At 39.5% G+C, this 15072-nt stretch overlaps 1 protein-coding gene across 1 annotated transcript in view; it reads left to right on the plus strand.

Annotated features, from left to right (window-relative positions):
• Nucleotides 1-14633, plus strand: part of LOC106879877 (protein FAN-like) — a 38741-nt gene extending 24108 nt beyond the window's left edge. Inside the window, exons 16-31 of the mRNA XM_014929601.2 lie at nucleotides 471-540; nucleotides 1667-1798; nucleotides 2384-2426; nucleotides 2791-2993; nucleotides 3552-3633; nucleotides 4337-4395; nucleotides 4526-4593; nucleotides 5052-5119; nucleotides 6113-6174; nucleotides 6835-6896; nucleotides 8138-8191; nucleotides 8872-9007; nucleotides 10438-10476; nucleotides 11091-11193; nucleotides 12315-12427; nucleotides 13964-14633. Coding sequence (XP_014785087.2) covers nucleotides 471-540; nucleotides 1667-1798; nucleotides 2384-2426; nucleotides 2791-2993; nucleotides 3552-3633; nucleotides 4337-4395; nucleotides 4526-4593; nucleotides 5052-5119; nucleotides 6113-6174; nucleotides 6835-6896; nucleotides 8138-8191; nucleotides 8872-9007; nucleotides 10438-10476; nucleotides 11091-11193; nucleotides 12315-12427; nucleotides 13964-14070 — 1401 coding nt within the window. The 3' untranslated portion in view covers nucleotides 14071-14633. The remainder of the gene's footprint in view (nucleotides 1-470; nucleotides 541-1666; nucleotides 1799-2383; nucleotides 2427-2790; nucleotides 2994-3551; nucleotides 3634-4336; nucleotides 4396-4525; nucleotides 4594-5051; nucleotides 5120-6112; nucleotides 6175-6834; nucleotides 6897-8137; nucleotides 8192-8871; nucleotides 9008-10437; nucleotides 10477-11090; nucleotides 11194-12314; nucleotides 12428-13963) is intronic.
• The last annotated feature ends 439 nt before the right edge of the window (nucleotides 14634-15072 follow it).

Consider the following 15072-nt stretch of genomic DNA (forward strand, 5'->3'; position numbering starts at 1 on the left):
AAAAGACACCATTTCGAGCGTGGCCGTTTTCGTGCGGGTGACACGTAAAAGCACCCACTACACTCTCTGAGTGGTTGGCGTTAGGAAGGGCATCCAGCTGTAGAAACTCTGCCAAATCAGACTGGAGCCTGGTGTTGCCATCCGGTTTCACCAGTCCTCAGTCAAATCGTCCAACCCATGCTAGCATGGAAAGCGGACGTTAAACGATGATGATGATGATGATGATGATGTATGTGCATGTGTGCATAACATGCATCTATATATAATGAGTCTATTTTGGGGGTTGGGGTGTTTGGTGACTCAGACATTCCAACAATGACCATTCCATCTGATATTCAGGCAATTCCTATCTAGGAGTACATTATCTATTATGTCATTCCCTATTTGTAACAGTTGAAATAATTATTTCTCTGTCATTCTGTTTCACTCTCTTGTAAGTATTCTTCTTCTTCTTCTTCTTCTTTTCACAGAATATCAACTTTGGTGTTCGACAGAATGGAAGAGCAGTCAGTGATGTGGAACTGCCTCCCTGGGCAAATGGTTTCTTCCTGCTTCTAATTATTTCTTTATTCGTTATTTGTGCCTCATTACATTCTACCTAACAATTGAATCTAATTTATTATAATTTATTATAATTCATGCATCAAAGCAACCTATCAGCATCAGAGAAGTACCTGGCAATCTTTCTCACTTTACATTTTGAGATCAAATCCAATCAAGGTTGATTTTGCTTCTCATATCCAGGGGTGGTAGTAGAATAGGTTCCTGTAATAAACTGCAGTTGATTGGATCAACTCTACAATCCACCCCTTATAACTGGTCCTAATCATTATTATATAATCATAATGAATGCAGACATGGCTGTGTTGTTGCAATGATGTGGTTCTAGGTTCAATCCCTCTGCACAGGATACTGGTTAAATCTTTACTGTCACCACCCACATTGACCCTTAATAGTTTGTGAGGGTGATTAGGGAAGTGGAAACTGTGAAAAAACCCATTGTGCACGCATGCATGCACGTGTGTGTGTGTGTGTTTATATAGTGCTGGTGCACTATAAAGCACATATAAAGCACACGTGTTGGTGCTACAAATAAAGCACCCATGCCAGTGCCATATATAAAGTGCTCAAGACCAGAGACTTGGAGCCTGGACAGCTCTCCAGCCTCACCAGCTCCAGTTCAAACCAGCCAAACCATACCAGCATGGAAAACAGACATTAAATGATGATATGGGTGTGTGTGTTTGTCTCCTTGTCCTCACACGACACAAGAAATGTGAGTGTTCCTGTCATATAAGTGGGGTCCCTTGTTTCCGTTCTTCTTTAGAAACACACCTGGCCCCTGGAGAAATATGTTCCCACTTGAAAACTGGTGAGGATCTGTGACAGAAAAGGTGGGGAGCATTTAGATGTAGAAATGCACCTCAGTAAATATTGTTGGGGGTTGTGCAAATATGGAAGAGTGAACATTAGAACAATGGTGATGATGAGATTGATAAATTAAGGACCAGTGACACACTTGGGTCAATGTAATTAACTAGCTCCCCACCCCAAAATTTCACACTTTGTGCCTTTAGTAAAAAGGAATATCATTATTATTTGTTGATTTTAGGAAAACTGTATTGAAATAGAATTGCATTGAGATTGTTTTTTTTTTATGGTTTAGGTCCAAAAGATTTCATTGCAAAGATGCGGAGTGCATTGGAGTGTGACTGGGTTTCCCGACATCTTCATCTTTGGATCGATTTGATATTTGGTTATAAACAGGTCGGTTACGAAGCTGAGGCTGCTGATAATGGTAAGTGTTCGATGGTGGTGGTGGTGGTGGTGGGCAACAGGGAGGATTCTTATAAATGCCAACATAGTTGTTTGTAGCAGATGATGATGATGATGAATGTGGTGTTAATGATTATGATAATGATGATGGCAAGGATGAAGATCATGATAATAATTGTAACAATGATGATGATGATGATGAACATTTTAACCCTTTTGTTACCATATTTCTGTTGTTGAGATGCTTTGTGTTTCTTTCATTTAATTTTAGATATGACAAAGAATTTAGTAAAATAACTTCGTTATCATTAATCTAGTGTTAGGAACATAAATTGTTAATGAGGTTTGGTGGAAGATTTTAATCCAGAACTTTTGAAAACCAGACATTTGTACTACAGAGCCAGAACCGTTTTCAACCGAGTTGGTATCAAAAGGGCTAAATTAATTTACCTTTTATTCTTGTAGTCTCTCTCTCCCATAACGTGAATTACCCATCACCACCTCCAAACCTATTCCATAATGTTTTGGTACTTCTCCCATGATTTGAACCCTCTTCTGTCATCTTTGTCTCTCAATACAAATTCTATCTTGCTTTCTTTCTCCACAGTATTTTATTACCTCACCTACGAAGGCTCAGTCAATGTGGAAAAGTGAGTTGTTTTTCTACTTCATATTTTACTGATATCTTTACAGACTGCACTATTAATCACTCATTATTAATCACTCATTATTAATCACTCATTATTAATCACTCATTATTAATCACTCTTCACTTAGCTCTTGGGTGGGTGGGTGTGGGTGTGGTATATATAATGCATGCACACATCATTATATTTGATGTTTTAATCTGCATGTTTTTATTTCTCTCTCTCTGTCTCTCTCTTGTTTTGTCTCCTTCTCTCTCTCTCTCTCTGTCTCTCTCTTGTTCTGTCTCCTTCTCTCTCTCTCTATCTCTCTCTCTCTCTCTCTCTCTCTCTCTAACCCTCATCATTTGTCCTCTTGACCCTTCTTCAGCATCGATGACCTCAATGAAAGAAACAGTTATGAGACACAGATCATGGAATTTGGCCAAACACCAAAACAACTTTTCACTGAGCCCCACCCTCGACGCTACCATATTGATAACCCCTATTCGATGCTGCCGAGCCCTAAAGATGTACGTTTGGCCCCATTTGGTCAAAGGTCAAATGAAGCTGCATCATTTGGAGAAACTTCAAGTGAGTTAACATCATCAGACAATGTTTTTTTTCATCAGGATCTTGTATGAGTGTGTGTGTGTGTGTGTGTGTGTGTATGTAATTGCCTGTGGTTAACTATGTCTCTGTATATGCATGTGTATCATCATGTTAGGACCACAAGAAGTAGGTACAGGGGGAGAGCATAGGTAGCTTAGTACTTGATTGGAGCAGAGATTGTCACAGTAGGGGTAGGAGGGAATCATAATGATGTGCTGGGTGTTGTGTGGGGTTCTAAGCGTGGATAGGTGTGTGAAGGAGAGGAAGATATAAACATAGACAATGTATATGTACGTGTGTGTTTGTGTATGTGTGTTCATGTGTGTGTCTGTTTGTATGTGTTCATGTATATGTGTGTGTGTGTGTGTTCGTGTATATGTATGTGTATACATTCGTGAATATGTGTGCGCTTGTGTATATGTATGCGTGTGTCCATGTATATGTGTGTGCTTGTATTCGTGTGTGTGTGTGTGTGTGTGTGTGTGTGTGAGAAGCTTTGAGATGTCAGAATATATTCTTGTGTCTTTTACTGTCTTTTAGGTCCATACAGTGGTACCAACAGCAGCCAGAGGAAGGATTGGCAGACACTACAGCCAATACTGTCTCATTCTTTACACAAAGAGTAAGTTTGTCAACTTTTCTAGTATTGACAGCAATGACTGAACACACTGCCCCTGGTGTTAACTCAGTGTCTGCCAAACTGTGTGCTGTGGCACAGTGGGGTACTGCAAGAGATTCCTGGAGTACCACGAAAAATATATTCGGGATTTTCAGGAAACTATGATCCAAGAATATTTGCAAATTTTGAGCATAAATATGAATTAATTAATTAAATCATAAAATACAGTAAATATAAATTATATGATGAACAGCAGTTTTGCTACAATATATTACATTTCTGCATTTAAACCGGGATTGTCTGTAAGTAAATTATTTAATAGTCCTGGTAGTTTTTCATTTTTGATTTATTCATAATTTAGATAAATTATTTTATGTTAATTTTAATCGATTTTTTGTTTTAGATTTAAACATGGACAAATTTTTATTGAGACCTCAGAAAAATGAGAAAGAGTGTCATAGCAAACAAGACAAACACAAGAAGTTTGGCAGATACTGTGTTAACTGGACATAGTTGTTATACATTAATTACTGGTATACTAACAGTATCCTGTTCCATTGCTATAATGTATTATAGAATCTCTCTATAGATTTGCTTGGCAACATTGTGTTATATGTAAATCTTGTGTGTGTGTATTCACACACACACACACACAGATACATCTACATATACATATTTTCATGCCATTTCTCCAATATTCTTCCAGTTGTATACTTGATGTCCACCTCTCACCAGACGGTAAACATATTTTCTCTACTTCCAAAGGTAAATATTTCTCTTCTTCGTCTCTCACACACTCTCTCCCTCTCTGCTCTGCCTCCCTCTCACTCATTCTCTTTCTCTTTCACTACCGTGCCACTGTTCTTGTCTCAGTAACCTCTCTTCACCCTTTCAGACGTCCATTTCAAAATGTATTCAGTGAAAGAGAAACATCAAGCTAGAAGTATCAACCTTTCTAATATGGTAAGTTGTTGTTGTTGTTGTTGTTTATATATGTATTCTCCGTGTTGTGTGTGTGTGTGTGTGTGTATTTGTACATATATAGGTGTGCATGATACACAAATAATATACATACATGTGTGTATGTGTGTGTGTTTACACCTGTATGTACCCGTATAACATCCAGACACACATCATCATCATAATCCATATTCTAACATCTTTTCCGTGTGGAGGCTGGAGAAGAATGAAGCTAGTATGCTCTGCTGGATCTGCAATGTCAGTGTGCATGTGCAACAGAGTGCACATGTACACTGACATTGCACATAAGAGTAATTAGATGCAGTGTGCAAGACTGCATTGGTTTAGTCATGTGATACGTATGGATGTAAACAGTTGCATGACCAAGGTGTCACACACCCAAAACTTCTTACCACACAGCCACAATGTCTAAATTTATTTTCTATTTCATCTTCTGTTAGACTCTGTCCAAATGCATTCCAGTCAATGACAGTAAAATGGTAATTGTTAGTTCCTGGGACAACAGTATGTAAGTAACTATTCATTCTGGTCTTCTTTTTTTACTAGTCTTTCACTCTCAATAACAATCCCCCCACCCCCACCTCTCTTTCTCTCTCTCTCTCTCTCTCTCCCTTCATGTGTTTGTGTATTATCTTAAATCAGGAGTTATTAATTTACCTCTGAACCCCTTTGGTTACTATTCCTTTTTGGTGGACCCCCCATAGCCATTCACTGTTTAAAAACTAGTTTTTGTAGATATTTCAAAATTCTTATTTTGTTTTTCACATATTCACTTGTTTAGGTTCAACTCTGTAAAACCTGAGAAAAAGAAACCCGTTTCTGGCCGTAAATACATTGGAAAGCAAAATGTTTTCATCGACCCTTAGAATACTAATGTGGATTCCTAGCTTACTATTTTTCTTGCTTGGACCCTTGGACCCTAGTTGAGAGCCACTGCCTTGAACCTATAAATTCCTCTTGCCGACCTCCTCCATAGATGAGTAGCACCACTATTACTGCTGCATTTACAGGATTCACCCAGAAATTTGGTGCCAAAATAACAAACTTAGTAAAACATTCACGAAAGTACTCCCCCCCTTTCCCCTCCCCCTTCCACTAGAACAACATCAGCAAGCAATATACAACACACGCACACACACACGCAGAGAGTAAGGAATGCGAAAGCAGGCTCAATCACTGGTAGCACATCTTTTTCTTATTTCTTGACCTGTTAAAAATAGCAGCCAAATGTCCTTTGGATCACACTTCTTTTAAAAGGAAGGACTACATTAGAAGTGCTACATAGTGTGCCACATAATCATAAACAAATAGAGTGGTCACAATTGGAGTGTCTTTGATCATATTTCTACTTGATCGAGATTGACCTGGGGTTAAACAACAAAGCAGCATGTCTTTGATTGTCCTGACTGATCAGGGAGTTACACACCACCTCCACCCCCAACCCCCAACCACCACCACTAACAACAGCTGTAGTAATAATGCTTTTGGCTTTCTCTCTCAGATATTTCTACAGCATTGAATATGGCCGTATTCTTGACACACTCTTTGCTCATGAAGATGCTGGTAAGTGAATAACACACCCTGCCTGTCTCTCTGCATATCTTAGCATCTACCTCACATTACTTCTGCCTCTAATCTGTGTGTGTGTGTGTGTGTGTGTGTGTGTGTGTGTGTGTGTGTGTGTGTGTGTGTGTGTGTGTGTTCATGTGGTCCAGCCATTGCCAGCAGCATGGGAAATTGATGTTAAATGGTGATGATGATGATGATGATGATCACACAAACAGGCTTCTTTCAGTTTCTGTCTTCGAAATCCACTTTGCTTGGGCTGAAACTGCAGCGGAAGACACTTGCCCAAGGTGCTCCACAGTAGAACTGAACCTAAAAACATGTGGTTCTTAACTATGCAGTCACACCTGGGCCTGTGTGTGTGTGCATGCATGCATACTTTTATTCGTGCATTTGTTTCGGGCCACATGGCTGCAGTCATGCTGGTACACCACCATGATTTTGCACCTTTACTTATGATTCTTCTTTGGTTGATTTCCTCAGGGTGCTGGGATTTCACATTACCACTCCTGTGTGTGCTTTTGCCCTGGTTGTCATCCCATTTGGTGGTTGAGGGAGTTTGGCATCACTATCAATCATTTCCTGACTATTCCTAAAATATATTTTTTTCACAGTCAAAGTTTAACATTCTACCATTTGTGGTTTTCTCTTGTTTAGTTTCTTCATTACTGCTGTCTGGCAACAAACTCATCTCTTCATCCTGGGATTCTGATGTCAAGGTAAGTTCACCTCACTTCTTTCCTATTTCTTTCACTGACTCAGGGCTTGGTAGAAAATAAAACTTTAATAAGATGTGTGCAGAGGAATTGAACCCAGAGTCAGATGGTTGGGAGGATGAACTCCTTATGTTCATGCCTATGCTTAACTAATTCCTCTTCTTTCCTCAACAAAATTCCTTCTAGTATTTAGATATATCACTATACATTCTGAGTTCAAATCTCGCTTAGGTTGCCTTTCACAGCTCATCACTGTTGGGGGTCACTTCAATATTCCCCTGCTCTATGGAGATATTTTCAGTGTTTGGTTTGTATGATCTGTGGTACCCTATATTAAGTATACAGTTCTCAGCAGTCCTACTTTCAATATATATATATATATATGCCAAATCAGATTGGAGCCTGGTGTAGCCATCTGGTTCACCAGTCCTCAGTCAAATCGTTCAACTCATGCTAGCATGGAAAGCGGATGTTAAACAATGATGATGACTTTTCAGATCTCTTCATTTCTCTTGTTCAGGCTAATTCCTATAAGTGCAGACGACAACCTATTGTCAAAGTCCCCACTTGGTTGTCTTCCATGATACTTAACATCCAAGTACCAGTCTCAAAGTTTTCGCTGTCCCCAATAAAAGGCATATCATGAAATAAGTACCAGTTGAGCACCGGGGTGGAGGGTGGGGTTGATGTACTCAACTACCCCCCCTCCACTGCCCCCACTTCCCAAAATTTCAGATTTTGTGCCTAAAGTAGAAAGGATTGATATTTGTTTGCTTTAATTCATGTGAGTTGCACCCAGATCTCATGTCAAAGAACATCAAGGTTTTGTACCTAAAGATGCTAACAGATGAAGTGCTGTGTAATTGAAAACACTGATGTCTGTGGGAGAAAAAAAGATTCCACTGAATGAGTAACGTTGCCTTTACATGGAGAGGAATTTATGTAGAATATGTGATTTTATAATTCACTTATTTTGAGGCTGCCAGAAATTTGATCTCCATATTTGTTTGCTGACAGAATTGTTGCTGTTCCAAACAAAATGCTGGCTGGCATTTTTTTTCAGCTTTATGTTCTCAGTTCAAATTCTGCTGAGATCAATTTGTCATTCATCCTTTCAGATTTGATAAAATAAAGTACCAGTTAAATATTGGTGTTGATGAAATCAACCATCCCCTCCCCACCAAAATTCCAAGCCTACATTATTATTATTATTATTATTATTATTATTATTCTTTTTATGGTAGGTGTGGCATTATTCCAGCACAATGAATTTCCGATTATTTAACCAAGATTGTTTGGTATGTACACATTAAAGTCTATCTTTGATCAGTTTCTCATTATTTCTGTCTGTGTGTCCTAATGTAGAGTTCAGGTTTTATGTCCACTTTTTCAGGCTGGCAGGGGTGAGATGAGACTTCTTGAGGCAGTGTTCAATGCTTGGATGCCATTCCTGGTGCCAACGTTTACTTCTTTTTAATTAAGGCACTTTGTTCTACTGGTCTTCACACATCATACCATCCCGGTGTGAGACATAACGGTAGGACACACACACACACACACACTGACAAACCACTCTGACAGATATATACAGTGTTAAGAGAGGAATCTAGCCATAGAAATGCTGCCCCAAAATGAAATGCAATTGAGATGTGACCATCCATCTTATCCAAGCAAGGACAGGTTGGACCATGATGATGCACCCAACCCATGCCAGCATGGAGAATGGACATAAAAGGATGATAAGCTTCTGTACAGTTTTTGTCTCCTAAATGTCATGTTAAAATTGATAGAGAGTACAGTGAAGTTGGTGTGAGGAATGTGAAAATGCAACTTTTCCAACACTCTCTCTCTTTCTCTCTCTCTCTCTATATATACACACACACACACACACACACACGCACAGCATGTTCACACAGATATACATGTGTGTGTATAAGAGAAATACATATCTAACTGAATTTCTAATGTTCTTTGACAGGGTTCATTGGAACATGACTCCAGCGTGTACTGCATGTCTGCTGCGTTGGATGGTTCTTTATTGGCAACAGGGACGAAAGATGGTGGTGTGTGGTTATGGCACCTCTATGACTATTACCTTCTCAAACATCACCGATGTAAGTAACATGTCTCACACATTCAACATTGAATTAATGGCCTTTTTACACAAAATCTGTCTATAGAATTGAGAACTTATACAACCATGTCTTGGTTTCAGTTTTATTGGATTTCATCAGCTAACTTCTTTGAAATTTTCTCCGTTTGTCAGGGGAAGTTGCATACAACTGGTACTAGGGTTTATTTTCTTCCTCCATCTAAGAGGAAAGTTTCAACTAATTCTGGATGCTTTTGCACACAGCATTTAGTTTTTGTGCCATTGACCCACTTGAGTTATTTCTCTTCACTAGTCTTCCATTATAATTAGTAAATGCAATGAAGAATGACAAAAAAGACAACATGAACAGGATAAGCTTTAACAACTCTAGTATTAGCTTGGAATACGATGCATAGATGCCAGGGAAATGTGTCCTGTGAATCATCTGTGAAACAGAGGAAAGGCAAAGAATTGATGGGAAGAATAAGAGTATTAACATTTTGGACCTTCATCAGAAAGAAGAGAAAAAAAGGTCAAAGGTTGTGAGAGAGAGAGCGGAATAGTTAGAGAAAGGAAGAAATAAAACTGGATGAGAGGAAGGGACATGCAATTCTGGGAAGGGGAAAGGGTGTTGTGTGGGGGAGGGGATGGTGCATAGATTCAAGTAAACAAGTGTCTTATTGATTATATCTACTTGCAATAGTAAAGTGTTATTTATAAACAATTAAATCAGATTAGATTTCTGAAGAGTAACAATTTGTCAATTGTGGTGGTCACATCTACTTGACAATATTATTGTCTCTGGTTGAATGGCTGCTTGTGGTATACTACCATATAAGACTGATATTCAACAAAATAGTGTTAACTGCAGCTGAGAGAAACAACTGAGAAGGTGGAGATGAGGCACTGGGCTGTTCATATGGTTTGTGTTGCATTTCAGTGTCTGATGTTGTCTGACATCGAATGGCTGCCATAGCAATGTATGACATTACCACCATCATCATCATCATTTAAGGTCTGGCTTCCATTGGACAATTTGCCAGGGTCTGATGAAATGGCAGATTGTGCCAGGCCCCAGCTTTGACATGATTTCTGGATTCCCTTCCTTAATGCCAACCATTTTCCAGAATGTTCTGGGTTCTTTTTTCATGATTAGTGATGATCACCTTGTATATAATCTGTTAGGTTAAGGGTTTAAAGTGGCCCCTATAACTGAGAGAGAGCAGAAGATAGCGAGAGAGAGGTGAGAAATGGTTCTAGGTGGAGGGATGAGAAGAGGGATAGGGAAAGGATTAATGACAGAGGTTGAAAAACACAGGGGTGGGTGTGGTGGCTAGGGCTATTCAGCATTATAAGGGACAAGTATAAGTTAATATATGACTGTGTATGGTTGTTATAAGATGTGTTTTAATTTACCAAACTTTTTATTCTTTTCTTCCACCGTGTTAACAGGTCACCAAGGTCGTGTTAATTCAGTGATCATTAGTCCAGGTGAGTGTTATTTGTGTCATTTGCTATATTGAGTGAGTGATCATGAATAGAGTGTGTTGTATCTCTAGCATAACTCATCAATCAACTCCTTAATACAAACATCCCCTTTTTTTCTGTATACCAATCAATGTTGTTGTGTTTGTTGTTATTACTTTCTTGCTCTTTTACTCAATTGTTCTATTATTTACCATTTACACAACATTACTTGCACCCTATCAAGTGATGTTACCCCTGGGATCTTTCACAGGAACCCCATTGCAGCCACTTGTGTCCTTGATTGGACTCTTTCGGTTATTACTCACTTTACTCAATATTCATGACCTTAGGTGAAGATAAGCACAAAAACCCAATCTGGAGATTGCAATTGATCTCTAGTCTTCAGTATTTTGAAAATTATTTGAAACAAACACTGTGTTTTAGCAGGAATATGGTTATAAAAGGAATCAACATCCTCTGTAGACTGTATAAGTTTGTGAGGGTTGTGGGCAGTGCCCCTTATTTTAGAAAACAGTTACTGTACAGTTGTGTAAACGTGATCACTACTTTGAGAAACATCTAGAAAATTCTGTCAAACTCTGTTTAATAATCTTTTTTTTCTTTTCCCTTCTTTGCAGATAAAACTCAGTTATACACATGTGGATCTGATGGTTACTTCAAGATCCTTGATTCCTATTCTGGAATTGAAACATTCAGTAAAAAGATGGATGATGAAATTAGGTGAAACTATTTCTCTCTCTCTCTCTCTTGTCTCTTCATCATTCCTCTTGGAATTGTCTTGTGTCTACATTTTCACAGTTCAGAAACACTCTCGTCAAGTTTTACATCTTTTTTATGCTGTCTTTGCATGTTTGACCTGGTTTCAGAATAGTTACACTGTGTCCCTGCATGTTGTTAGAAGTGGCTGAAATATTTTGCAACAGAGAAGGCATCCAGTTGCAAAAACGCTGCTTTACAAAAACTGTCCTATCATTCCATACTAACATGGAAAAACTGATGTGTTTCTGTATATTTGTCAGTCTGTTCTGGCCACCTGAATACTTACTACTCAGGTGAATACACAAACAAAATAGATTTTATTCTTATCGGAAAACAGGAATACGAAGTGATTGTAAATGTCATGTTAGAATCCCAAGTGAAGAATTTGTCTCCCAGCATAAAGACAATTTTGAGTAGAAAGAACTGGAAGTTGTGTTCTTTGTTGGTCATAGATTTAGTAGGCACGGGCATGGCTGTGTGGTTAGGAAGCTTGCTTCCCAATTACATGGTTTCAGGTTCAGTCCCACCGCGTGGCATCTTGGGCAAGTGTCTTCTGCTATAGCCCCGAGCCGACTGAAGCTTTTTGATTGAATTTGGTAGGCGGAAGTTACTGCCGTGTGTGTATATGTCTGTGTATATGCTTGTGCCTCTCTCCCAAAGAGAGAGAGAGGGATATACATATGTATGTATACACACAAACACCCATTTGTTTTGCATTCATTTTTCCATGCTTGCAAGAGTTAGACAATTATGTATTATTGAAGCATTGGTTTACACCTAGCTGCCCTTCTAATCACAAATTCCTTCTAGTAAAAGAGTTTTCAAACTATTTTCAGGGCTACGAGATGACTTGCTAACAGAAACCTCAACAGCCATCACTGTTCACAGTTTTTTCATGTAAAATGTAAACATTCACACACACACACACACACACACATACACACATAAATGTATGTGTGTGCAAACGTTGACCTCATGCACTGAGCTGCAGCTGTTGTCATTTATTGATATTTCCTGATGGCGGTGAAGGACCTATGTATTGTTTATGACCTTCCACTTGAATGTGTTCTTCTCTGTTACAGATGTATGGGCCGCTTAGATGGTTATCTGATTTTTGGTACTAATGCTGGTAGTGTTTGTGTGTGGGATCCATTCAACTTCTGTCAAGTTGACTACATACCAGATGCCCATCATGGTGAGTATAACATTAAATAACCTATCAAACAGCCTGTGGCACATGACATAACCTTCCAACAGGTTGTACCAACAAGAACATTCACCCGTGTCTATATGTGGGAAGTGCTAAAATGATCTTCACTGTACTCGTTGCCAACCCTCACCCTGTACATGGCTCGCACAGCTCTCACTAACCATTCTTCTATCCCAAGTTTCCTCATTGACCACCAGATAAGGGATCGGGGGACCCTGTCAAAAGCTTTCTCCATGTCAACAAAAGCCAGGTACAGAGGTTTATCTTTGGCTAGGTATTTTGCATCTCATCTAGGCTGACCCTCTCCTTAATTAGTTGGGCTATGACCCTCTCCATGACTTTCATTACCTGATCTAATAACTTGATACCTCTGTAATTATTCCTATCTAATGCATCACCTTTACCTTTGTAGCAGTTGACTATGGTGCTGCTACATCAGTCATTGGATATGACTCCTTCATGTATCACCTGATTGACTATGTGGGTGACTAGGCTTTAGCCAACACTGCCAGATATTTTGAGCATCTCTGTGGTGATTCCTGATGGGCCGGGGGCTTTCCCTGTCTTCATATCCTCAATTGCTTTATCTACCAAGGTACTGTCAACTCGGATAGCTGGTCCCTCTGTTGGCTCAGCATTCGGCAGACTCTCTTTCTTCCATTCATTTTCTTCATTTAGCAACCTCTCATAGTGGCGTCTCCAAACCTCTCTCTTTGCAGCCTCATTTAGTGCAAGTGAACCATCATCCATGCGAACATATTTCTCTCCTATGACATCACAATTCTCTCTCACACACTGTCTTGCAACACAAAATACCTCAGGTCTTTGGTCCTCACGGCGCAGAACATTGGCAAATATTTTCTTATCTGCTTCCCTTCTGGCTAAAGAAACCTGTCTCCTAGCATCCCTTCAGGCAGTCTGATACAATTCCCTGCTACCACCATCCTTCCAGGCTTGTCTTTTCCCTAATGGCCCTGTCAACAACATTGTTCCACCACTATGTTACTTGGGGTCGAGAGGGGACTTTGCACCATCCACAGATCTGGTCAGTGGCCCTCAACAAGTTGTCCCATAGAAACCCCCAGTTGTCTTCCACATCATGTGATGCTATATCCCCCTCTATTTCGTCAAAAGCTTTGAGTAATACGTCTCTAAATCTCTGTCCATTTGCAGGATCTTTAAGCTTCTAGACCCTTCTCCTCCATGCTGGTCGTCTTCTGAGCATCCATTTAGCGCTGATCCTGAAGTCATTAACTACTAGTGTATGTTGCGGGGACATTCTTCACCTGGGGAGGTTTTGGCATTTATAAGTAGCCATCTTTCCCTTTTCCTGGCGAGGATGTAGTCAATTTGACTAGTGTGTCCACCAGATTGATATATATATATATATATATATATATATATATATAGACAGATTGTTGTTGTTTCGCCCTATTCTGTCCTCTTTCCCATAAAAAGTTACCATTATTGTTGTTGTCTTTGTCACTATCAGCTAATAATTGTTGCATTCTCTTTCTGTAGGTGCTGTGACGACACTCCACGTCCAAAATCGAAACCTTGTCACTGGTGGAGAAGACGGTCGTGTGGTATTGTGGCAAGAAGTGACTTCCTTCTCAGCCTATCTCTGACCAGTAGGGAGCAACAACACACCATGAACCTCTCATCTTGAGCATTCCATAATTGGTGGGGTGGGGAGCACAGCTGCCACGCTGCAATACCGCTGCTGCAGCACTCCAATACCACTGCTGCTACAATGCTCCAATAGTGCTGCTACAACACTCCAGTACCTCTGCTATTGCACTCTGATACCACTGCTGCAACACTCCAATAACACTGCTGTGACACTCTGGTGCTGCTGTTGCAACACTCCAATACCACTGCTGCCAGGCTCCTATGATATTACAATGCCACTGCTGTAACACTACGAAACTGTTATAGTAATGCTACAATACCACTACAATACTGCTGCCATACCACTGCTAAGAATACTGCAATAGCACTTCTGTAACACTAGAATGCCACATTTACAACACTGACAACCATAAAACTGCAATGTTACAACCACACCATTATGATATGAAGTTTCCCATCTTAATGCTGTTGCTATGACCACTTTGACATCCTACCCCACCTCTCTCCCACATCTGTGATTAATTACTTTAATTAAAATAAAAATTTATTCTATTCTTTATATTTGTTTTGTTTCATTAATTTCACAACCTACACACCACCGCCATACACATTATAATTCCTTACAATACAATCCCCCCACCCCCACCCCGCCATTTGATCTCTGTAACATAACACAATAAGATGTTGCCCCTGATGGTCTGTTGTAGCTAAGCATCCAATAACACTTGGAACATCCAATGTAGAGAGGTTCCAACTAACCACAATGGTGAAACAGTTGTTGGGACAAATAACATAAACTTGTATTTCTCATAATCTCTCTTCAATTGTCACAACTAGTAATACTATTAAATCTGACAGTAACATAAGACTGGACGATGACAATAATCGATATTGGAGCTCTAAACCCAACAGTAGCAGTCGTACATCTTATGATACACACAACATATACTTTACACACACACACACACACACACACACACACACACACACACACACAC

The sequence above is a fragment of the Octopus bimaculoides genome, chromosome 20 (genome assembly GCF_001194135.2).
Source record: "Octopus bimaculoides isolate UCB-OBI-ISO-001 chromosome 20, ASM119413v2, whole genome shotgun sequence".
NCBI lineage: Eukaryota > Metazoa > Mollusca > Cephalopoda > Octopoda > Octopodidae > Octopus > Octopus bimaculoides.